General features: G+C 42.6%; 1 protein-coding gene across 1 annotated transcript; it reads right to left on the bottom strand.

The window, feature by feature from the left end:
- Positions 1-264: 264 nt before the first annotated feature.
- On the bottom strand, positions 265-24154 carry LOC120738075 (alpha-tectorin-like). The gene is given in 19 exon segments (XM_040039114.1): positions 265-444; positions 569-753; positions 924-1043; positions 1131-1405; positions 1481-1764; positions 1862-2257; positions 8832-9028; positions 9201-9601; positions 9752-9909; positions 10083-10681; positions 10774-11326; positions 11444-11923; positions 11925-12028; positions 12125-12701; positions 12788-13188; positions 22678-22843; positions 22943-23038; positions 23456-23843; positions 24023-24154. Coding segments are annotated over 18 exon segments (5463 nt in total). The 5' UTR covers positions 23762-23843; positions 24023-24154; the 3' UTR covers positions 265-279.
- Positions 24155-24456: the final 302 nt, after the last annotated feature.

The following is a 24456-nucleotide window of genomic DNA, read 5'->3' as shown; positions in this document are numbered from 1 at the left end:
ACTCAGCGTGAGGAACACAGACCCTTGGAAATCAAAACAACATGAGGTGACAGTGTGGGTGTACAAAAAATGAACGCATTAGAACAATGTTGGTATTAAACAAAACAGAATAAAACGATGGTCATTCACATGGTCAGATTGTTATGAAGACAATCGAACAGTGATATAAAGTTCTATAAAGCTCACACAGCTATGTTTATTTGGAAGAGCAACAACCACAATATCATATGACGAAAAAGTAAAAAACAAAACAATGTAAGCCAGATGGTGTTTTGGTTATCACCTTTCTACAGGGTTGATGCCAACTTCCATAGACAGGTTCTGGGTCAGAGGATAGTCACAGGTGAAGTACAGGTGGATGCTCTTCTCACGACTTATAAGGCCATCATGAGGGTCCACATCCCCGCTGATAGTGTTCTCATAACTGAAATGGGTCCCGTTGCTCTTAAGAGTAAGAAGACAAAAGAGTTTAAGCACAGTTTAGGTTGCCATCAAAAATGCTCTACAATGAATGAAATGCTAGTACAGTGAAAGAATCAAAAAGATTCCTTCAATGTACTAATTGTACCCTCAGCATTGTCCCACAAAGCTGGTCATCATTGTTGAAGTGGAAAACCAGTCGACCATCCTCAAGAGTCCCGTTGCAGGTTTCATCTCGAAGATGGAGGGCATCAGAGTGGAAGCCGGCCTCAAACAGCTGACAGCGGGACAGAGATATGGTGCCAGAACTACTGACACAAGTGATGGACGAGTCTAAGAAGGAGAGAGAAACACAATCTGACTCGTTATAGCATGATATTTTTTAAAGCTGAGTCATCAATACTGATTTGAAAGACATTTGTTGACTTGACTGCTTAATATAAAGGCTGACTAATGCAATAAATACACTACAGATACTGCTGAAGGTTTTAGTTAGCCCGCACCGAAGCTCTCATTGTTTGGCCGATGGTGGTGCTCATTACAGAAGCAGCCATAGACACCGTCCTTCTCACCACACCACTCGTGCTCTGTGCAGTCCAGCTTTTCACAGGGGTCTGACTCCTCTGCAGACACAGAGAAAGGATCATCAGTGATGAATTGCAATGATTTAAATTTTTATTAAATGTCTAATTTGAGCAGTGCAAACATACCACAATGCAAAGCAGAGCGCCAGTCAGGGATGTCTAGCCCCAGAACAGAGCAGGTTTTCTCATAGGCGGAGACAGCGGAACACAGCATGCCATTGGCTGGAGTGTAGAGGCAGAGGTCGTAGACACAGGAAGAGAAAAATGGCTCGGGGTCAGAGTGCAGGTGGCAGGTGCTGAATGGGCCGGTGGTGTTGGTGATGACACTGCAGAGTTGGGAATATTCTTCTCTAAAGGTACAGTCATTCAGTCCATCATCATCTTCATCAGTGGAGCCACATCTGGAAAAGACAAATCATACTGCCATCAGCTACTGCCTTGTTGAAGCATCAATAGTGATTTCCATTGCAACTCACCCTGGTTGGCTGGTGGGTGACTTCCAGCTGTGTCCAAAATAATTATCGTTTTGTGCCAGTGTGCCATTGGGTAAGACTTTGTCATCTGAAGGATCATTGTTAGAGTTTCCACACATCCCTGTGACTCTGTCATGACGGTTTTGGCCCAGTCTGACCAGTAAAGTGCTCTGACCATCAAACTGGACTAGCAAGTCAGAGGCATCAACCACTATGTAGCTTCTCTGCCTTACCACCTGAGCTAAGATTCCCACTGTGGTGGGAAGAGACACATCATTTCCATTTACCTGAGAGGACAAGAGATGCAATAAGTGTGTGTTGTTACTTTTGTGCAGATTAGACAAAGTAGAATGCTGTTCATCTTAAAAGTGATAGATAGTTTACCGTTACTCTTTTATTGGGTCCGATCCTGATGTACACACTTTCTGGATGATTTGAGAGATATATGTCCACTGCAGACACAAATGACACACGGTTGTTTCCACGGTGATTGTTGGTGGCTATCACCTGAAACTGTGTTTCGTTAGTGCCGTGGTTTGTGCTCTCAGCGATGATGTAGGAGCAAGTTCCCTGGAAATGAGCCACTGCTCCATCAAAGGTGATGTAGTGTGGATCCCCCCACACAGTGCAGGTGGACATGGCATCATAACAGCCCAGCTGGCCGTCTCTGATGGAGCACTGCTGTTCAGGAGTGCAAGACGAGGCAGAACATCGTAGGTCATTTGGAGCGTGACATTCACATCTCTGGGAGCAACCGTCTGTCCAGAAGGACTCGCCAGCCTGTGAACCACACCACACCAAATCATAGTCAAATTGATACAACAAATGTAGTTCTTAAAATACCATTTTGAAGGGTTTTGTTTTCATTAATTGTAGGTGATTTAGTGCAATAATTGCTAGATCACTGCAAACTGCAACTATTAATATAATAAATATTTTGACAACTAGTTTGACAACTTTTGATCTTTCTCCCACAGAGAGGACAGATGCTAAATGCTGCAACTTCAATAACTGTGTGGAACAGAGATGCATGAAAAAAAGTATTTAATTGTTCTGATGTAGCTGTATAATCTTCAACTGATTGTTTAATGCATTTATTTATTTAGGGACAGATTTTTATTTATTTATTTAAACTGCAGTTTAAAGAGTTAGAGCATCATTCTGCTTGTATAGCTACATATTAATTATTTTCTTTTTAGTGGTGTAATATAAAACAGTCATAATAGCTATGCTGAATATATGATAGCAAATGAAGACCTTTTTTGTGATCCTAAGATTTCAGTTATATGAAACTATAAACTGTAGTTTTGCATTTTGCAACCCCTATTATTTGCTATTTCATAGAAACTACCGCGTTTCCAGGTATTCATCATGCTTCCTGAAATTTTTCATTTGGTTTGGATTTTATTTGGTTATTAACATGGAACTAACATTTTTTCCATGTTGCAGCCCTGATTCCTGGTTATTAGACCTAAACTACCACATGTTTCCAGGTAACGTCAATTTGCATTTTGTAGCCTTGTTTCTTGGTTATTGAACAGAAACCAACATTGATTCCAGGTAAGATATCAGATTTTTTTTTTTTCTTTTTTGTGTCCCGTTTGGATCTTTAGCCATCAGAATTGTTGTCTTAAGGCTAAGAAAGATGCCAAGCGGATTTATTTTACCAAGTGGATCATCATGGCCTTGCCATATTGGTCCATTTGATTGACCTTTATTATAATTATGAATTTATTTTATTTTCAGTTGCTACAAACGGGACAGACATGACTGGGGGATAGGACAGGGAGAAAGAATGAAAGAAAGAGAGGGAGAGAAAGAAAAAACAAACAAACAAAAAAAACAAAACACCTGGGTCACCTGTAGGGAGAAAAAAAACAGAAGAGAAAGCAAACAACAAAGAGCAACATAATAAAAAAAACAGCACCATCACAATAAACTAGCTAGCAGTAGATATCAGTAGATACTAAATAATAAACGATATTGTGCAGCACGCAAGATAGACAGTGCACAATGTGCTTTGAGGCAGCAGCCAAGAAAGCTGTAGTCCGCGTCTGTGAATACCCGTGTGTACACCTGTGTGCATACCTGTGTGGATCAGCATGCTTGCATTCCAAAGGTTTCTCCATGTAACGATCTGCTAGGGAGTGTGGGGAGCCACAGCCCCGTCCTCCAGGGTATAAAGCAGGTATGGAGGAGATCAAAACTCCAGACATCCAGAGGCACCCAGAACACAAGAGACCAAGGAAGACCAACAGAGGGGCAGCCGCGCCACTGTCCCAGTAAGAGCTGAGGAGAGTCCCAGATGAGGGCTCACTCAGCAGCCGCGGAGCAGAAGCCAGGGGGAGTTGCAGTGACGCGCCTGTGAGCTCCGCCGGCAGCCAGCTGTGCCTGAGTGACCGAGCCCCAGGCCGAGAGGCTGAGGGCACCCCACCTCCGAAGTGGCCCGAGCGAGCCCCAGGCTCCAGGCCCCGATAAGCGGCCGCCAAGGAGTGAGCCGGTGTGTACCCGGACGCCCACCCCCAGACACAAAGAACCACCAACGCACCGACACCTGAGGGAGTCCGCCACTGGCAGGGGAAGTGGTGGTGGGTGGAGATAGGCCTCCAAACTTGGAGGGCCTGAGATGTCCCCAGAGAGGTGGCGTCTGATACCCAACCTGACATATAGACACAGACATACAGGCACACACAGACACAATAATAATAATAATAATAAATTTTATTTATGAGCGCCTTTCAAGTCACCCAAGGACACTTTACAATAGGATAAAACACTTAGTAAAACAATGGCAGAATAAGAACAATAAAATAAAGCACAAGATAAAATGAACAAACAGTGGATTCACAGTGAATATGCAGATTTGAACAGATGAGTTTTGAGTTGGGATTTAAACTGGGGGAGAGAACCAATATTTCTTATTTCAGGGGGCAGAGAATTCCACAGCCTGGGAGCAGAGCAGCTGAAAGCTCTGCTTCCCATGGTGGTGAGGCGGAAGGAAGGTACAGTAAGCTGGACAGAAGAAGAAGAACGAAGTGAACGGGCAGAACAAGTGGTGGTTAACAGGTCAGAAAGGTAAGAAGGAGCGAGGTTATGAAGGGCCTTGAAGGTGAGCAGAAGAAGTTTGAAAATTATCCGGAATTTCACAGGGAGCCAGTGAAGTTCCTGAAGAACAGGGGTGATGTGCTGGTAGGAGGGGGTTCTGGTGATAATGCGAGCAGCAGAGTTCTGAACCAGTTGAAGCTTATGGAGGGATTTTTGGGGGAGACCATGCAGAAGAGAATTGCAGTAGTCAATACGGGAGGTAACAAGACTATGTACAAGAATGGACGTAGACTGGGTGGAAAGAGAAGGAAGCAATCTGTTAATGTTACGTAGATGGAAGTAGGCAGAACGGGTGAGGTTATTGATGTGTGATTTATAAGAAAGTGTACTGTCTAGGATGACACCAAGGCTCTTAACCTGAGGAGAAGGGAGAACTGTGGAGTTATCGATGGTGAGTGAGAAATGGTTTGCCTTCAAAAGGTTGGATTTGGTGCCAATAAGGAGGATCTCAGTTTTATCCTCATTGAGCTTTAGAAAATTAGAGGTAAACCAGGATTTTAACTCGGATAGACATTCTGTAAGGGAAGAAGGTGGGAGGGAGGAATCAGGTTTGCAAGAGAGATATAACTGGGTGTCATCAGCAAAACAGTGAAACTGAAGATCAAATTTGCGGAAGATGGTACCTAGAGGGAGGATGTATATTATAAAGAGAAGAGGGCCTAAAACTGAGCCTTGGGGTACACCAGAGGTGACGGGGAATAGACGAGAGCGGAATGATCTTAGTTGAATAAACTGGGAACGGTCGAGGAGATATGATTGAAACCAGGCGAGGGGTGTGTCAGAGATGCCGAGAGAGGAAAGTCTGCTTAGAAGGACAGAGTGAGAAATGGTGTCAAAGGCTGAGCTCAGATCTAAAAGGAAGAGAATGGTGAGAAGACCAGAGTCAGCTCCGATTAAGAGATCGTTAGTGACTTTAAGTAGAGCAGTTTCGGTACTGTGACATGAGCGAAAACCAGATTGAAATCTCTCATAGATGTTATTATTAACCAGGTGTAAATGAAGTTGAGCTGCAACCACTTTTTCGAGTATCTTAGAAATGAAGGGTAGATTGGAAATCGGACGGAGGTTGTTAAAGTTGTTAGGATCTAAAGAAGGTTTTTTCAGTATAGGAGTGACTAGAGCAGTCTTCAATAAGGAGGGAACGATACCGGTGGTGAGAGAAGAGTGAATGATAGCACAGATGAGTGGGAGTAAAGAAGAGAGGCAGGATTTCACAAGCCCCGTGGGCATGGGGTCAAGATGACATGTGGCAGGTTTTGATTTACATATTAACTCGGAAATATCAGATAAATCAGGAAGATGAAAAGTGGAAAACGGCTCAAAAAGGAGAAAAGGTTCTGGAGAGGGCGTAGACACAACATTTGATCTGAGTTGCTGGTGGATGTTATCGATTTTCGTAGTCCAGAACAGCATCAAGGAGTTGCATGTTTCAGAGGAATAGAAGTGCGGTGGTAAAGCGTTGGGGGGTTGAATTAGTTTGTTGAAAACTGAAAACAGAGTCCTAGCATTACCCTCATAAGAACTGATAATACCAGAGTAGAAGCTTTGTTTGGCCTTGTTAATGGAGTCTTTATACTGAAGTACATGGTATTTATAGATTTCTGAATCAACAGTTAAACCAGATTTCTTATATTTACGCTCTAGCTGCCGAGCTTTGGCCTTCAGAGCTCGGAGGTCAGAGGTAAACCAGGGAGCAGAGCGAGTGAAGGAAACAGAGTGGGTTTTTACAGGAGCCAGAGAATCAAGGACAGTGCGTAGACAATTATTATAATATAACAACAAATCATCAGGAGTAGAATAGAAGTCCGGAATCTGAACATTGTCCAAACTGGTAGTGAGAATGTCCATATCAATGTTGGATCAATGAATACACGCTGGCTTTTCACATTTTAGATTTTCTTCTTATTTTCTTTTCCTATACACACTTGTTACATCCATTCCCACCCTCATGCTCTCATATACACTTACTCCACACTCAACCAACGTGGAGACAGACATAAAGAGACGCTGTACACACGATCACACTCCCCAAGCGTACTCTACGAACCGGGTCTAGGTACCCTTGCCCCTGGAGGGGGGAACTGCACCCAGACCCAAGTGGTGTTACCCTTTTCCCTGCGGTGGGGAGAGGCAGACCGCCCCGACTCCGCAGCAGCAGGGAGGCCCCACACTCCAGACCGCAGTCGGACGGCCAACTCCTCATAGCCCCCCCGCTCCAGCAGGCCGCAGAGAATGGGGGTGAGAGAAGACTCCAAACCTCCCTCCACCCGCTCATTGTAGTGTTGATGCATGTGTGTTCTAAGGTGCATTTAAAACCCAGGAGGGCATGGAGCTATCTGCCAGAGAGCAGCAGGTAAGCGCATAGTCCCTCCTGCTAGCCCTCAATGTCTACGTGTATTTAAAATTGAGAGGTGGGCAACGACGCCAGGGGTGAGGTGTACACCCTGATGGTAATTTGGACTCCGTGTATCGTGCCCACCCCCAAGATCCTATATGTATGTGTAATGAGAGTGTGAGTAATGTGAATGTCTAAGTTGTGGGATAAAATTGAGGCAGAGGCAGCCAGAAGGGGACAGAGGGGGGGTAGCCTCCTCTGCACCCTGGTGACATACCCCTACTCCAAGGCCCTGCATGTGTGGGTGGTTGTGGTGGAGCGGGAAGAGGGAGGCAGCTGGAGATGGGGAGGGAAGGAAGGGAGGGGCAGGTGACCCCTCCCTGGGGCCAGTTCCCCCGCTGACCCCAGTAGGCACTCCCATACTCCGCGACCCGCCATGGAAAGGGGGCCCAGGCCCACCCAGACCGGGGGCCAGCGCAGCAGCGCCCCCCGGCCCCACAGAGCCCGGGACAGTCCACCCAACCCCACCACAGAGAAAACTGCACCCACCCCACCATCCACTCATCTTCCAGACTACATGAGACAATAGACGCCCAGGCTGAGATCTTCCTCCACCTCTCCTGTATCTCCCCCTCCTGCAGAGAGTTCGTGAGGAGAGGAAAGCTCCTGCAAGGTGTGACAATCTCCCCCACCAGTTGAAGAGCCCCCCAGGTGGCTCGACGCACCGGCGGCACCCTGCGCCAGGGATGGGCCCACATGCACCCACCAGCCCACAACCCCGGCAGCACACAAACCAGGACCCAAGGCCCCGAGGCCCGGCCAGGGCCCCAGCCCAGAGACGGAGCGCCCCCAGAACCTCACGCCCATCCCGGACCCACCCAGGGGCAGACAGGCTACCAGGTCAGTAACCCACGTCCGTCAGCACAGACCCTCCCCTAACCCCGCTGCACGCAGCCACGAGGAAACAGTCACCCGAGAGCCAAAAGAGCCCCCAACCGGACATGACCGCTACCCCGGGTTGAGCCCCCCAAGGAAGATGCCTCCAGGGAACCCCCCGACGCCCTAAGCCTGTCCCTACCCCCACACCAATCACAACAGTGAAGGCGGGACCAAACTATGACCCCCTACCCCCACTAGGTGATGGAGCTGATCAAAGGAGCCCAGAGCAATTGATCTGATGTGGTGGCAGAGGCTGTATCAAGACTAATGTAATCTAATAGATAATTTCTATATTGGTTAGAATTAAGATTGTTTTTATTTTTCCAGTTCATGAGGACAGTTTTCTTGGGTATGCATAGGGCAGTGAAAACCAGATATCAGATTTAAACATAATATTTACGGTGATACTGTTGTCAAACAAAAAAGAAAGTTGGTGGATGAGGCAGGATTCATTCCAGCATTATGGCAATATGGTAATGGTATCCCAATACATTAAAACCTAAAATCCTATTAGTATCTTATTACCCAATTATTATGAGGTTAGCATATATAAAAATGTGTTTTATTGCTAGTGATTGTGACTATACTATTACTAATTGTTTTTTAAGCTCATGTACACACATTTATATCCATATTATCACTTATAATTTATGGTCTGTTATTACATAGATTTAAATGTAATAGTACTCACTAGATCACTTGGTTATTACTCTGGAAATGAAGTGGCAATTATTTGCTATATATCTTGTTTTTATCTTCCTGTTTCTACCTTGTTACCTCAATATTACCACATTATTACTGAGCTGTAATAGACTCTGTTGTTTGTTTAATATATATTTCTGAATTTTAAGCTTTGTCACAGTCCAAAACACTTCACGAAGCTTTCTAAATGTAAGAAGGGAAAGTCTGCTGATTCTGCTGATTTGAAGGGAATTACTTCAGGGAGTATTTACTATTGACTTTAATATGTCTTACATCATAGTAGAATCCGTCATACTGGCAGCCACAGCTTTCCACTGGGACACACCTGGTCCCACTCTTGATGAAGCCTTCATCACAGAAACATCCCTCAGAGCAGAACTGCTCACAGGTTTCATCAATGCTACTGGCACAGGTGTGGCCACAGTCAGTACCGCACAGCTCATAATGGCTGTTGGCTGGACAGTCCAGTGCTTAATAAGTGAGAAACGTGACAAATGGCACTAGTCAGACATACCACTTTTAATGTAATACAGTGTGGATACAGTGAGTATTGTAAAATTATTGGACATTTTATTTCTGAAGTGGTTAGCAAATTTCTTGTACATTTAGATATAAATAAAATATAATGACATGTTGACTCACTGCAGGTGGTGTTCTCTCTCCAGGGATAGATTCGAACATTAGCAGACTGACAGGCACTGACATATGATTCAATGGCACTGCACAAGAGATCGTGGCCTTGATTTCCTGACAAACATACATCAAACACGCAGTCGTTGAAATATGGCGCCGGGTCCACCTCTTCGTGGCAGAAACTGAAGGGCCCATCAGCTGCCTGTATCACCTCACACTGATCTCTAGCTGGCTGTTCATTGGCACACTGTGGACAGGAGGAGCCACAGCCATCATTGCACGTGTAGTTGCCTGGCACCTTCCAGGCTCTCCCAAACTCATCTGGAGATGTGACTATCGTTCCAGATGGTGTGTGAAAGTCATCATTTGGATTTCCATTGAAATTTCCACAAAGTCCACATATTTTTTCTCTGTTGATGACAACAGTTAGCAATAGTCCTTGTGTTAGTTTCATAAGGATAAATTATTAGTAAATAAATTATTTATATAGCTGGGATTATCCTGTTTTTTAAAGCATGTCAAACAATAATTACTGCAGCTTTGATGGGTGGGAATTGTACCTGTAATTTGGTGGTACGGAGATAAACACTGCACTATATCCACTATAGGTAACACTCAAGCCAAAATTAGTGCTGACAAGTATACGAGATCCTGTTGCATAGATAGACACATTACCTTCATTCAAGATAATAGGTAAATTTCTAGTTACTCCATTCACCTAGAAGAGATATGCAAAGAAAATCAGTGGGTAGTTTTTCTACTTTTTAATTGTTATTTTTTTCATTTCACAGCAGTAAAAATATCCCTAAAATATATGTAGCTGCCATTTACTTCATACACCTGAAATTGTTCATAACAATCATCGAATGAGAACTATCACTAACTACTTACTTGTACCAAACCTCTTCTGTCCCTTGACATATGCACGTTGTAGCCCCAGACATTCACAAAAACTTCAGCTACTATTGAAAGTGGACGCCCATTCAATGCCTCATTCTTAGCTTCCACGGAAAACTGATTGAGCTCATCAGTGGCATTACAGAGGGTCACCAGAACATAGCGGCAGGTTCCTTGGAAGTCATAGGCCTTGCGATCAAAGGTGATATAGTGAGGGTCTCCAGAGGCAGAGCAGGTGCCATGAGGGTTGGGATGGCAGCCAAACTCGCCCTCCACTACAAGGCAGGACTCCTGGGGCCCACAGGAGTTGGGAGTACAGTGGACGCTCCCTGTAGTGCCGTTACAGGTACACAAGCTCTGACATTCTTCACCATCCCAGAACTGCTCACCACCTAGGTGATAGCGTCCTTGATGATAGCATCCACAAGATGTTGGTGGAACGCACTGGTCACCATTGAGGATAAAACCATTGTTACACTGACAGCCCTCCTGGCACACAGTATCACAGGTGAAGGGGAAAGAGAGGCTGGGGCAAGCAGAAGGACAAGAGGTTCCACAGAGTTCATAATGGCTGTTTGATGGGCAGGTTAGTGCTGGAGAAAAACAAACAGGCTAACATAAAAAAGCATTTTTAAACATTTGGAGATCATGGCTAGAATTAATTCAAAAACAGTTGAATGCTTACCACAGCCAGTTGCATTTCTCCATTGTCCTAAGGCAACACCCTTCTGTTGACACATTAGTGCATAATCTCGTAGGACGCCACACAGGGTTGATGCTGGATTGTTAGAGCCCCCCATAATCTCCACACATACATCCACCTGCTGGCTCGGGTCAACCACAGACCAACAGGGTACAAATGGCCCATCTGGTGAGCTGAGAATGCCACAGTACTCACTAGAATTGTAATTAGTTGTAGAATTTTGGTTCATGCTTTCCACGCAGTGAGCAGCCAGAGAGCCATCTCGCCAACTGTCTCCAAAGTCCTGAGAACTGTTGACCAGAACACCGTTGGGTGTATTGAAGTCATCATGTTGATGACCATTGTAATTACCACAGAGTCCACCCAGTGAACCATTGTAGACACCAGGAGCAGTGACACGGACAAAGTGAGGCCAGACTGTCTGCACAGTTACACCAAAGGAGGTGCGAATGATGACACTGTAAATGCTGCTGTGGAAGATCTGGATTCGGTTGGATGTAGTGCTGAAAGGTAGCCTGATCAGCTGACCGTTAACCTGCAGGATCATCCAGTTTTTTGCAGTTAACAAGACTTAAACAGTATTGTGTCCGTGTACACATAAATAAATATTAAAGGAAGAACATAATTTTAAGTAAGTGTTCCATTCACTTACCTTCACTTTACTGTTCCTTGCCATCTCAATAGATACGTGTATCCCCTCTGCTTCAAAATGCAGAATTCGTGCAAAACCTTGCTGGCCTCTTGGCACTTTTTCTGCTGTCACCATGAAGTGTGGGTGACTGGACAGTCCCATAACTTTGGCAACTGTCAATCGACACGCCCCAGGATATTGGTATGTCAGTCCATCAAATGTCTGATATGACCCTGGGCCTCTGATCCAGCATGTTTCATAGCTATTTGGTCTGCATCCTCTTTCTCCATCCTCCACCCTGCATGATTCAAGTGGGCCACAACCATGAGAGTGGCAAGTCATGGAGCCATAACTGCAGCTACAACGTCTCCCACAGTCTTCGTCTAGTATTACAGTTTGTCCAGAGCGGTAGTAACGGCCCTCAAAGCTGCAGCCACACTCAGCATGAGGGACGCAGACCCCACCACTGAGGATGTAGCCTGAATCACAGATGCAGCTTTCCGTGGGGAGGTAGAGGGCAGTTATGGGTAGAATTGGGATTAACACAGGTAGGTGGACATCCTGTGCCTTCAGACTCAAAGTGACTGTTGGCTGGACATGGGATTTCTAGGAATAAGAGAACAACATCGATATTTACATCGGTGGAATTTTAATACAATGATATTTTGAAATAATGCAAAAAAAAAAAAGTGATTAACATACCACAAAAGCCAGGTGTCCTCCAACTTGGTAGTCGAATACCACTTTGTTGACACTGACTTGCATACACACTTAGGGCTTGACAGAGAATAGGTCGGTACCCTCCTCCTACACACAGATCATACACACAACTGTCCACAAAGGACTGTGGAGGAAGTTGCTGATGGCAAACCGTGAAAGGTCCAGAACTACTGCTGAGGATACCACAGTGGTCAGTGTTGCTGTACAATGCTGTCTCTTCTACAGTGCAAACAGCACAGTCCAGACCTCCGCACTGTGGCCCACAGCCAGGCTTATCATCTCCAGATGCTTGCCAGCTGTTAGCAAAAACCACATCAGAGCTCACAACCTCACCGTCACGAGTTTGAAAGTCATCTCTACGAATGCCATTGAAGTTTCCACAAAGACCGCATGTACCATTCTGGTAAGTGTAGGGCAAGCTGATCTGGACATAATGATTTGTGTCATAAGACACCACTAAACCAAAGTCAGTGCTGACAAACACAGAAAAACCTGAATCATAAACCTGCACGGTGCCATTGCTAAGGGAGAATGGAGTGGATGCAAAGTTCCCGTTAACCTGTAAAAAAACCAGCAAATATATCAAGTGAGAAAAGTATATCTGGTCATAAAGTGTAGAATTTATCCAGAATCAAAATGACCAACCTTAGCCTGACCATGGCGTCCTTTGACAAGCTCAATTGTGTCATTGTAGACATGCACTTTCACCAGTCGTGTCCAAGAGACTTGAGTACTGCCTCTGTGCTCATTTTTGCCTTCTACTCTGTAGTAGGGCTGTCCACTATTACACTGCTTAGAGAGAACATACGTGCAAGTGCCTTGAAAGTGAAACACTGTGTTATCAAAGGTGTAGTAATGGGGATCACCGCTTATGGTGCAGGTTCCTCTTGGCACTGTCTGACAGGAGAACTGGAAGGAAGCTGGCTTGCAGATCTGTGAAAAGGAGCACGGCTCATTGCGGCATTGCAGGCCTGTTGAGGTACATGTGCACTTCTGTGCACAGGTCCTGTCACTCCAGAATGAAGCACCCAGCTGCACTAATTCACCTTAAAAAGAATAAAATGAAATGTCCCTTATGCCTTGTGTTAAATGTCCAGACATTTATCTTACATTTTTTCATGTACTGTCAAATAACAGGAGGAATTGCCTCAAGGCACTTTATATTGTAAACTAAAGACCCTCAAATAACAGAGAGACCACTGCAACAATCCAACAATGCCTAACAGCAGTCTGAGATGTGCTCTGTTGGGAGGATACGGTACTATGATTTCATTAAGATAAGATGAGGCCTGATTGTTCAAGACCTATATGAGGAAAATAATTTTACATTTGAATCTGGAATTAACAGGGAGCAAAAGAAGGGAAGCTAGTATAGGAGAAATATGTTCTTTCTTTTTAGTCCCTGTCCGTACTGCAGCATTTTGGATCAACTCAATGCTTTTCAGTGAGTTTTTGGGAAAATCTGATAATACAGACCGTTCTTACTCCCGAGGCGTAACATCCCGATGTTTTGTCACGTCCCACGGCGTTCCTGAGGAGCGTGAAAGGTGACCTTCCGTGTTCTTATGGTACGCGCCGGGTTATGGATGAAATCAAGTGGAATAACGGTCCTGCGGTAATAGACATTCCAGCCCTGTATTCCAGCCCTAAACCTAACCTTATCCCTAACCCTAACCATAACGTTATTCCTAATCTTAACCAGTACTTTAATGGCATGAAATAGTGTTTTCCCAAGCAAACATTTGTAGATTGAGACCAAACGGTTCTCATATTCCCTCATTTTTCCGATCTCGTCATTTAGGAACGTGTTGGGTGTCCGAAAACGTAATATGTTGACGATTTGTCACCTAGCATAAAATGTTACGCTTTGAGAGTGAGAACATGTTGGATAATAACGAATCACAGTGGGCCAGACTTTAAGTAATAAATGCATGAACTAATTTTTTAGCGTCACTCTGAAATAGGATTTTTCTCATTTTAGAAATACTGCATAAATGCAAGAAAGCCATTCTAATTATTTGTTTAATATGAGCACCGAAGGACATAACCTGGTCAAAAACAACTCAAACATTTCTTTTAGTGTTACTGGAGGCTACGGTAATCCCAGTCCGAGTGTGCATCTAGTTAGACATCATGTTTGTAAGAGTTTTATAGCTGAGTACAATAATCTTATCTTTATCTGAATTTGAAGCAGAAAATTGAAGATCATCCATGTCTTTATGTCTTTAAGACATTCCTATAGTTTAGTCTTATGGTTTCATTGACAGAGCTGGAGATCATCTGCATTAGTGATGCGCGAATCATGAACGAATCGTTCAATACTGGAGAATCACTTTACTGACTCATGAATCATGATTCACAAGCCCAGATGACTCACTGACTCATCCCTGTTGCTGTTAGCAGCAATATATCTAGCTTATAATTAAAATTGTGGAGAAAAACACAACATCCAGTATCTTAACAAAAAAATTTCTGTTCTGAAGTGGAAGAAAAAACCCTGAGTAGAAGCTCACATCAAGACAATAGCTCCTCGGTTCACAGTAGTATCGCTCTGCTAACATGCTAACAGCACATTTGAGCTACTCACCCCCTTCCTTCCTGTGCTGAATCGTAGAGCGAACGAATCACTCAGGACTCACTAATCCCCTCCCTCGTGTGTTGAATCATAGGCTGTATCCCAATTCAGGGTCTGCAGCCTTAAAGTACGCATTTCAAGGCCGATTACATCACAGCGGCGCGCCAAAGGCTGTCCCAATTCAAAGGCTGCTCGAAATGCGGCCCTGAAATGCGTCCTTCATTTCCCTGAATTTTAAGGCTGTGGCAGTGTAGACTTCGTGGCCCAACATATCCCAGAATGCATAGCGCGGCGATGGGTGTGGATAAATTTGCAGAAAAAAACGGCGGATGAGGGGCGGCCGAAGAATACACTTTAAGTACTGAATATTATGTCACTTATTTATGTGCAAATGTTTAATAACGAAGAACATTAAACATTACTGTTGGCCACATGTCGGCAAAGTTATGTGACATTAGTGGCGTTTGTACTAACTTGGTTTTAAAGCCTTTACTTTAAAATATACGCCGTTCAATAGCTGAGCTTAATCTTACAGAGAATGATCAAAGCTCATGTGGAAAGAAACAAACAAATGAACAAAAGATTTTCTCCTTCATTTCTGTCAAACAAAGCTATGACACGTTTCCAGTGGTTAGTATCATGGTTGCTAGGCAACCTGGGCAGCGCAACGGAGGCTAGACCATCCCATTACACAAGCCTCGCACTTCCGGCCTTAGCGGTCTTTGAGTACGCGGCCCTTGAGGATCGTTGAGGCTGCGTACTTTAAGGCTGCAGACCCTGAATTGGGATACAGCCATAGAGCGAGCGAATCACTCAGGACTCGCTCACCCCCTCCCTCCTGTGCTGAATCATAGAGGAACGAATCACTCACTGGCTGTATCCCAATTCAGGGTCTGCGGCCTTAAAGGCTGCATTTTAAGGCCGATTACGTCATAGTGGCGCGCCGAAGGCTGTCCCAATTCAAAGGCTGCTTGAAATGCGGCCCTCAAATGCGTCCTTCATTTCCCTGAATTTTAAGGCTGTGGCAGTGTAGACTTTGTGGCCCAACATATCCCACAATTCATAGCGCGGCAGTCGGTGTGGATAATTTTGCCGCAGACGGCAGAAGCGGATCGGCCGAAGAGTAAACTGTGAAAAGTAACTACTGAATATTATGTCACTTATGTATGTGCAAATGTTTAATAATGAGGAACATTAAAACATGACTGTTGGCCACATGTCGGCAAATTTATTTGCCATTAGCGATGTTTGTACGTTCAGCTTTTACTTGCTTTTAAAGCCTTTAAAATATAATAATACAATAGTCAACCTTAATCTTACAGAGAATGTGATGATTTTGTGGATAATTAAAGTCAGTAAAATATCCACAAACACAACAAGCTGAAAGTCAGTGATGCTGCTCGGTTTGCAGTCCTGAATATCACGGCACAAGCAGGATTCACTGCACTGTTAATGTGAGCTATGTTATATTGCTGCCTCTGTTCGGTGGTGTCGAGCCAAACGGACTTTAACGTGTGTTTGAACGAGCTGATGGTTCACTCGTAAAGCTGAAAGAAAGATGCTTTAATCACAGGAGTCACACATGTGTCCACTGTACCATCTGGGAACTCTTCTTGTTTAGCACTCGTAATAACACAAACACTAATTCCTCCTGTTTTGTAGCAGTGTATACACCTGAGACCGTCACCTGTCTGTCCTGCACTCTCTCTCTTTTTCTTTCTCTCTGATTGTGGAATAAAAGTATGAACATGTGTTTATAAGTTACACTTGTGTTTGAATCCTGCAGCTTATCACACATTTGATTTCCATGTGTGACAACTGCAAGTGTCCAGAGTGAGGACAGACTGAGGGACCCACTGCTGCACATCATCTGTGAAGCTTTGCACCCCTGATGATCCACCAGGACAAACTCAGCAGTGTGTGAGGAAGAGGAGGAGGAAGAGCCAGCAGCAGCTGACAGATGGAGAGAATAGACAGACTGTTCCCTGTTTGTGAAGGACTGCTAGAAAAGTTTAACATAACTAATTATCTGTCCTGAATCAGTCTTATTAGGTAATGTTCAAATAATTTTATCATTCCAGTGTTTTCAGTGTGGGAGAAAGTACTCAGGGCCTTCAAGTTACACACTATGAAAGGCAGCAACAAGGTTAATGTTCAGAAACCTAAAATATGTATCAGCAGCAGAATGGACCTAAAAATAAATGTTTGTTCCAGTTCTATGAAGCTTTGAGTATTTTGGATTAGTAGCACTGCTGTGTTTGTTGCATCATATTGCTGTAATTGTTTATATGCTTTATATAGTTTGTGGTAAGTTGATCTATAGTGTTACATCATATTCTATAAGGATGTTATGTGTCTGTATACTTTCCACCCAGTTTGACCCATTTAGCAGAAGTCAGCCTGTTTAAAGCTCTGATATCTATTCTGTATGACTTAAAGCAGTTATGACATGGTCTGATTTTCTCACCCAATAAAGGAATATTTCATATATCAGTCTACTCTTCATTTTATCAGACACAGTTATCACAGCTTGTACATTTGCTTTTTACACATATATGTAAGCATTGAGCCAAATTTAGTAATGCCAACATACTGAAGGAACAACATTTGTCTCTTATATATAATACATCTATATATACACTGTCAAAGATACTTGAGTGTCTTTGAGTGAAGGTTTAAGGTGATAGGACATATGAATAGCTGCAACTTGAATCTTTACTGAAGCTCAGTATTAGACACAGAGTTCACACACATGTGCTGTACCAGTGTACCTGCACATGTGATGTGACAATAGAAGTGATTTGATTTGAGAGTTCAAACTCACTGCTGTAATAACTAATAATGATTAATATAATAACTATAATATTGGCCATCTCATATTTACACTGACTTTAGTCTCATGAACAACATTAACTATTTGTTATTTACTAGCTAATCTTATATGACTGATCAGTACAGATATGAAGCCCAACAATCATGTTTTACAGTCCTGTGGTCTCAGCCTCAGATACTTATTAAATCACACAAAGCTCGTGTAGAAACAAACAAACAAATAAACAAAATATGTTCTCCTTCATTTCTGTCAACCACACGTTTCCAGCTATCATGGTTGCTAGGCAACCTGGGCAGCGCGACGGAGGCTAGACCGTCCCATTTCACAAGCCTCACACTTCCGGCCTTAGCGGTCTTTGAGTACACGGCCCTTGAGGACCGTTGAGGCTGCGTACTTTAAGGCTGCAGACCCTGAATTGGGATACACCCACTCACTCACTCACCCTCTCCCTCCTGGCTCACAGCTTCTTCTTCTTCTTCTTCTTGGTTGGCAACCAATGTTAAGGTGCATTACTCCCCCCAGGCTCACAGCTCAGTGGACATTTACATGAGAAAATATATATTTGACACATTTAAGGAAAATACTAATAAAATAAAAAAAATAAAAAAACCCACCCTTTCCTATTGGTCGAAAAATGTACCATGTCAACCAATCAAAAGATGATATGGCAACATGGCATTTAGTTGTTTAGGAAGGGGGGAAGTTTTAGGAGTGACGGTGGTGTTTTGAGATGTGAGAGATTTGCAAAGTTTAGCGCAAATCTTGTGTAGTGTAGTGTAGTCAATAGTTTTCTTGTGTGTGTCAGAACAATGAAGCGACTGCTAAATGTTACAGCTGTTACAGGAGTGATACATCTCCTGTTGTCAGGCCTGCAGGTATCAGGCTTGTGATGTTCTCCTTTATCTCATAGTGGACAGAAATTATTTTTTGGAGTGGCACAAATAATTTGTGTGGCATCAAATTTCATGCAGAACACCTGATTGTTCTGTAAATAGTTTGAAATGTTTATTTTAAAAAAAAGTCTTGTTTGCATAACTCAGTTACTTTTTTGAAGAAGCAACTACAGTGGGGCAAAAAAGTATTTAGTCAGCCACCGATTGTGCAAGTTCCCCCACTTAAAATGATGACAGAGGTCAGTAATTTGCACCAGAGGTACACTTCAACTGTGAGAGACAGAATGTGAAAAAAAAAATCCATGAATTCACATGGTAGGATTTGTAAAGAATTTATTCGTAAATTAGGGTGGAAAATAAGTATTTGGTCACCTCAAACAAGGAAAATCTCTGGCTCTCACAGACCTGTAACGTCTTCTGTAAGAAGCTTTTCTGTCCCCCACTCGTTACCTGTATGAATGGCACCTGTTTGAACTCATCATCTGTATAAAAGACACCTGTCCACAGCCTCAAACAGTCAGACTCCAAACTCCGCCATGGCCAAGACCAAAGAGCTTTCGAAGGACACCAGGAAAAGTATTGTAGACCTGCACCAGACTGGGAAGAGTGAATCTACAATAGGCAAGCAGCTTGGTGTGAAAAAATCAACTGTGGGAGCAATCATCAGAAAATGGAAGACATACAAGACCACTGATAATCTCCCTCGATCTGGGGCTCCACGCAAGATCTCATCCCGTGGGGTCAAAATGATCATGAGAACGGTGAGCAAAGATCCCAGAACCACACGGGGGGACCTGGTGAATGACCTGCAGAGAGCTGGGACCAAAGTAACAAAGGTCACCATCAGTAACACACTACAACGGCAGGCAATCAAATCCCGCAGTGCCAGACGTGTTCCGCTGCTGAAGCCAGTGCATGTCCAGGCCCGTCTGAAGTTTGCCAGAGAGCACATGGATGATACAGCAGAGGATTGGGAGAATGTCATGTGGTCAGATGAAACCAGAGTAGAACTCTTTGGTATAAACTCAACTCGTCGTATTTGGAGGAAGAAGAATACTGAGTTGCATCCCAAGAACACCATACCTACTGTGAAGCATGGGGGTGGAAACATCATGCTATGGGGCTGTTTTTCTGCCAAGGGGACAGGACGACTGATCCGTGTTAAGGACAGAATGAATGGGGCCATGTATCGTGAGATTTTGAGCCAAAACCTCCTTCCATCAGTGAGAACTTTGAAGATGAAACAAGGCTGGGTCTTCCAACATGACAATGATCCAACACACCGCCCGGGCAACAAAGGAGTGGCTCCGTAAGAAGCATTTGAAAGTCCTGGAGTGGCCTAGCCAGTCTCCAGACCTCAACCCCATAGAAAATCTGTGGCGGGAGTTGAAAGTCCATGTTGCTCGGCGACAGCCCCAAAACATCACTGCTCTCGAGAAGATCTGCATGGAGGAATGGGCCAAAATACCAGCTACTGTGTGTGCAAACCTGGTAAAGACCTATAGTAAACGTTTGACCTCTGTTATTGCCAACAAAGGTTATGTTACAAAGTATTGAGTTGTATTTTTGTTATTGACCAAATACTTATTTTCCACCCTGATTTACGAATAAATTCTTTACAAATCCTACCATGTGGATTCATGGATTTTTTTTTCACATTCTGTCTCTCACAGTTGAAGTGTACCTCTGGTGCAAATTACTGACCTCTGTCATCATTTAGGTGGGGGAACTTGCACAATCGGTGGCTGACTAAATACTTTTTTGCCCCACTGTATATAATTAATTGCCCAACATTGGTTATTATATCCTGTATTTTGCAGACAGAGTTACAGGACTCTCTCCCAGACCACAGACTCATACTCATAATATAAGTCAGAGCTTTATATTTAAAAAAAAAAAAAGAAAGTTTTGTTTTCAAAATTGGAGTTCAAGTTATTTTTACTTCCAATAGTGTTAACATACTACACAGGTCATGAACAAGATTTTATTTTAATTTTCATTGTAAGTGGGCTAAAGCAGTCAATTAAAAGTAGTCTAACATAAATGTAAAAGCTGTAATTTGATTCTTTTAATTAACCATGTAACTTGGATGAATTCGATGCTGGCGTGAGCACAGTGCACACGTCTGCTGTTGCTCACAGTGGTCCAAGGGACTGCTCAGGGAGTTTGTGTGTTCACTCAGACACATGAAAAATTAGAGGGAACATTGGTGGTCACTACAGTGGACAGCTATTCAAAGGTTGTTTTCTTGTATTTGTGTCAGTGTTGATGGTATACTTGCACATAAACCACTACATTGGACACTGATGTGTCAGTCCATACCCTGCCATGTTTAAAAAACATGAAAAACGTATGTTTAAAAAAATGAAGTTCAAAATGCACATACAAGTTCAAAAATCTTTTTTTTTCATGCCTAAATATGAATAAAAATACTTAAGAAAAGTAAAAATCCTGATTGAGGTTGTCATAATTCATGCATGAAAGGTTCCAACTCTAATGTACTGAGAAACCGCATCCACTTCAGTTTTTGTCATCTGCTTTGCATGCAGTGCTTGTGTTGAAATATGAAACTTTTCAAACACCAGCGCAGGCGCCACCGAATCAGATCACATTATCAGTGGAAATCCTGAGCGAGGGAGATAGTTCCTTATGCAGTTAAGTACCAAAATGAAGAAGTTAACAACTGTGATAAGTAATCTGTGTTAAGCAATGTGTCCATGTGAATCTTGCCTTAGGACAGTGGTTCCCAAACCTTTTTTGCTAGGCCCCCCTGTGTTTTACAAGAAAAATGTCTGCCCCCCCCCCGTCATATTTTGCTCCATTGTTGTTTATTTCACACCTCAAACATTTAGTAAACAATTAAGCAAATACAAGTAAGCTGCAATAAATTACAGGTAGTAATAAAAAAAAAAACCTACTAACTCTTTTACGCTACGTCCACACCTACACGGGTATTTTTGAAAACGCAGCTGTTTCTGTGCGTTTGGGCCTTTCGTTCACACGTAAACGGCGTTTCGAATCACCGAAAACTGAGATTTTTTAAAACTCCTTTTTTGCATTTACGTGTGGACGAGGAATACAGAGTTTGTCACGAAACGTCAAAGGTATGTGCCTTTTTTCACGTCACGCTGTACTACTACTGTACTAATACTATTACTGTTAATCTGACTATCTTCAGGTTTTACACGCTTACTTAAACACACGCAGTTACTGTCCCTCCATTTAGAAAGGCAGAGGCGTCATGGTGTAATTATTTTACGTGTAGCTGTTTTTTTCCTGTGTAATAATATTCAACATTGCTATCAATACATTTTTCAAAAAATGCCTCTCTGTGAAAAATGGGTTCAAAAACATAAACAACTGTGGAATACTGTTTGTTCGTAATTTGAACCGGGGGACAAATTGTGGCAGGACCAGCCTGATATTATTTTTAACCCGCTGTAACTTTACTGTATAAAGAGCTAACATCTCCAAAATGTCAGGAGTAGTTAGTCATTACAACAAGTGTTTGTGAACTAAAAATCAAGAATGTGGGATACTGTTTGTCCACTCTGGTGGAGTTACTTTGTGTGTGTGTTTATAAGTAGTTTTAAACCTTGTGATCCACAAAACAGCATAAGAGTAAAAGAGTAAAAGAACTGACTGCGTTACAGCACCCGCTGCTTTTTGAGAGTAAAAGCGATAAGCGCTTTCACGTCTTTTTTTAGCGACTTTTTTTAGAAAAAAAGTCGCTAAGGGGTCTGAAAACTCGTTAAATATAGCGACAAAGTCGCTAAGTTGGCAACACTGCCCCCCCGCAATGGCTCTACGCCCCCCCTAGGGGGCGGGTCCCACACTTTGGGTAGGTCTGCCTTAGGATAAGTCACTTTGTTGGGAACAGCTTCTCTCTCTAGCATTCTTTATTCTTTGCTTGCCATATGTTGCCATTGAAAATCTTTCAAAACCTCGGAATTCATGGGCTAAACATCCTTTAAGCAGGTAAAAAGAATGTTTTTTAGCCTCCAACTAATAATTTCAAAGCTGATTTCTCTTTGAAATTCCTTCATGAATTATTGATTCCAACAACATTAGGGAAAAACAGTCAGAGACTTTGATGTTAATAACCTCAACCTCATTGCACCTGAATGCATTGTGGTTAGAATTGTTGCCTTGCCTATTACAGTTGCACATGACTATAATGATATCTAACATAAAGGTTGCAGAAGCAGTTGCCTTCTGTATCCTGCAGTCTTACCATTAAAAGTGCAGCCTGTTGATCCATGGTCTGTCCGGAAGGCCCAGCGACCTGGTTCATTGACATTGCTGCTAAGGCGAAAATTTGAGTTACTCCCTGATGCAGCACTGGTGAATGATCCAGGGAGGACATAATAGTGAGTGGAGTCGATTGTATCATAACCAGCCTACAAATGTGAGTCACAAGAATATGATTAATGCATTTAGAAATAATGAATGTTTTTTCATTAGTGACTATGCAGAGCATTGACTATAGTAGGTCTGACCTGAATTCTCAGTGTTGTTGAGGCTATTATACCGTAGTTCATCAGCACAAATGAATATTGGCCTCCAGAGATCAGCACAGCTTGGACAGTAGTGCGCTGGAAAATATGAATTCAGTTATTATATGTTCTGTTTGATCAGTGTTCTGCTGGATTTACACCTAATTTTGTTATGATACACTTTTCATGTATCACCGTATCAAATGTATTAATTCATAATTTGTGCTTCAATTTCAATGGTCTAGACTTCAGATAATTACTATTAACCACCTTAGTTTCTTAGTATGAAATGCTTTAGGTAATCTTCAGGTATCACTTTTTTTTTTTTAAAAAAAAAGCTCAATATTCAAAAATAATCTTTGTATGAAATCTGTCACAGGAATTCATGTCTTTATGTCTGGAAGATGACACTAGATTACACTAACCTACTGTTCCTGAGTTAGTAGGCAACAGACTTTCACGTATACATCACACATAAGCACATAATTTAATTCCAAATTTTGGAAGCTGACTTACTGTTCCGCTTGTGGGATAATAGGCCACCTCAAACCAAGTTGCAACAAAGACCCAGTTGGCATTAAAGTTCAGTCCTGGAAAGTATTGATTGATGTCCCGTGTAGCTTGCTGGAGAACACTGCCACTGGTGTATTGATTGTAGTAGATCTGACCAGTTCCTCTGTTGTCTAAATCTGTCCAGAATGGAGCAATGATGTCTCTTAATCCATGCATTGGAATCAGTTGGGGTACATAGCTATACCATGGTGCGTCAAAGGTCAGGTGTCCATTGTGATTGACCTGAAAAAAAAGGGAAAATAAAAACATTCTTGCAAATACGTTGTGGGAACCTCTGACTTATAAATTCACTTAGTGGACCAGTAAATGTTATGTGTCCATTATGATTGACCTAAAAAAAATTGAAAAGAAAAGAATATTTCCTGTCACAACATCTAGATAAACAGATTCAGATTTTGTTTTGCAAACCAGGTTTTATATTGTAATTAGTGGCAGGAAGTTTAATTAGACAGCTAAATATTTTTATGGTACAAATGTAGTAAATGAATTGTTACTGTTAATTTTACATACATAAATGCTGTTATATGTCCTCCCAAAATAGAAAAAAGGTCTTAGCAGGGTAATCTGTGGAGAACTTCCATCATCTACCGCAGAGCTTGCAGTTCCAGATGTTGGGTAAAGAGGTCCTAAGAAGCAATTAGGTAGACCATGAAAAAGACAGAAAAGGCCTATATGGTTAATATTCTGCAAACATAAATATAAAACATATTCATCACAGGCTTTCAGTCTTTACTCCTATGTATGTGTAAATGTGATATAAATTGAGGATAAACTGATGAAAGTCAAATCTTTAGAGAAGGTTTTGAGAAGACACAAACTTACTGACAACCTGAGCAGTCACACCTATACATGAAAAAAAACACAAATAAATAAAATGCAAAGCAGAAAATTATGTTTTCCAAGATTGCAAGATTTTATTTCTGATCCAAAAACTTTGAGTGATC

The sequence above is a fragment of the Simochromis diagramma genome, unplaced genomic scaffold (assembly GCF_900408965.1).
Source record: "Simochromis diagramma unplaced genomic scaffold, fSimDia1.1 OVJJ01000402.1, whole genome shotgun sequence".
NCBI classification, from domain to species: Eukaryota; Metazoa; Chordata; class Actinopteri; order Cichliformes; family Cichlidae; genus Simochromis; species Simochromis diagramma.
The sequence above is the reverse complement of the archived record's forward strand: the minus strand, read 5'-3'. Positions and strand labels throughout refer to the sequence as shown.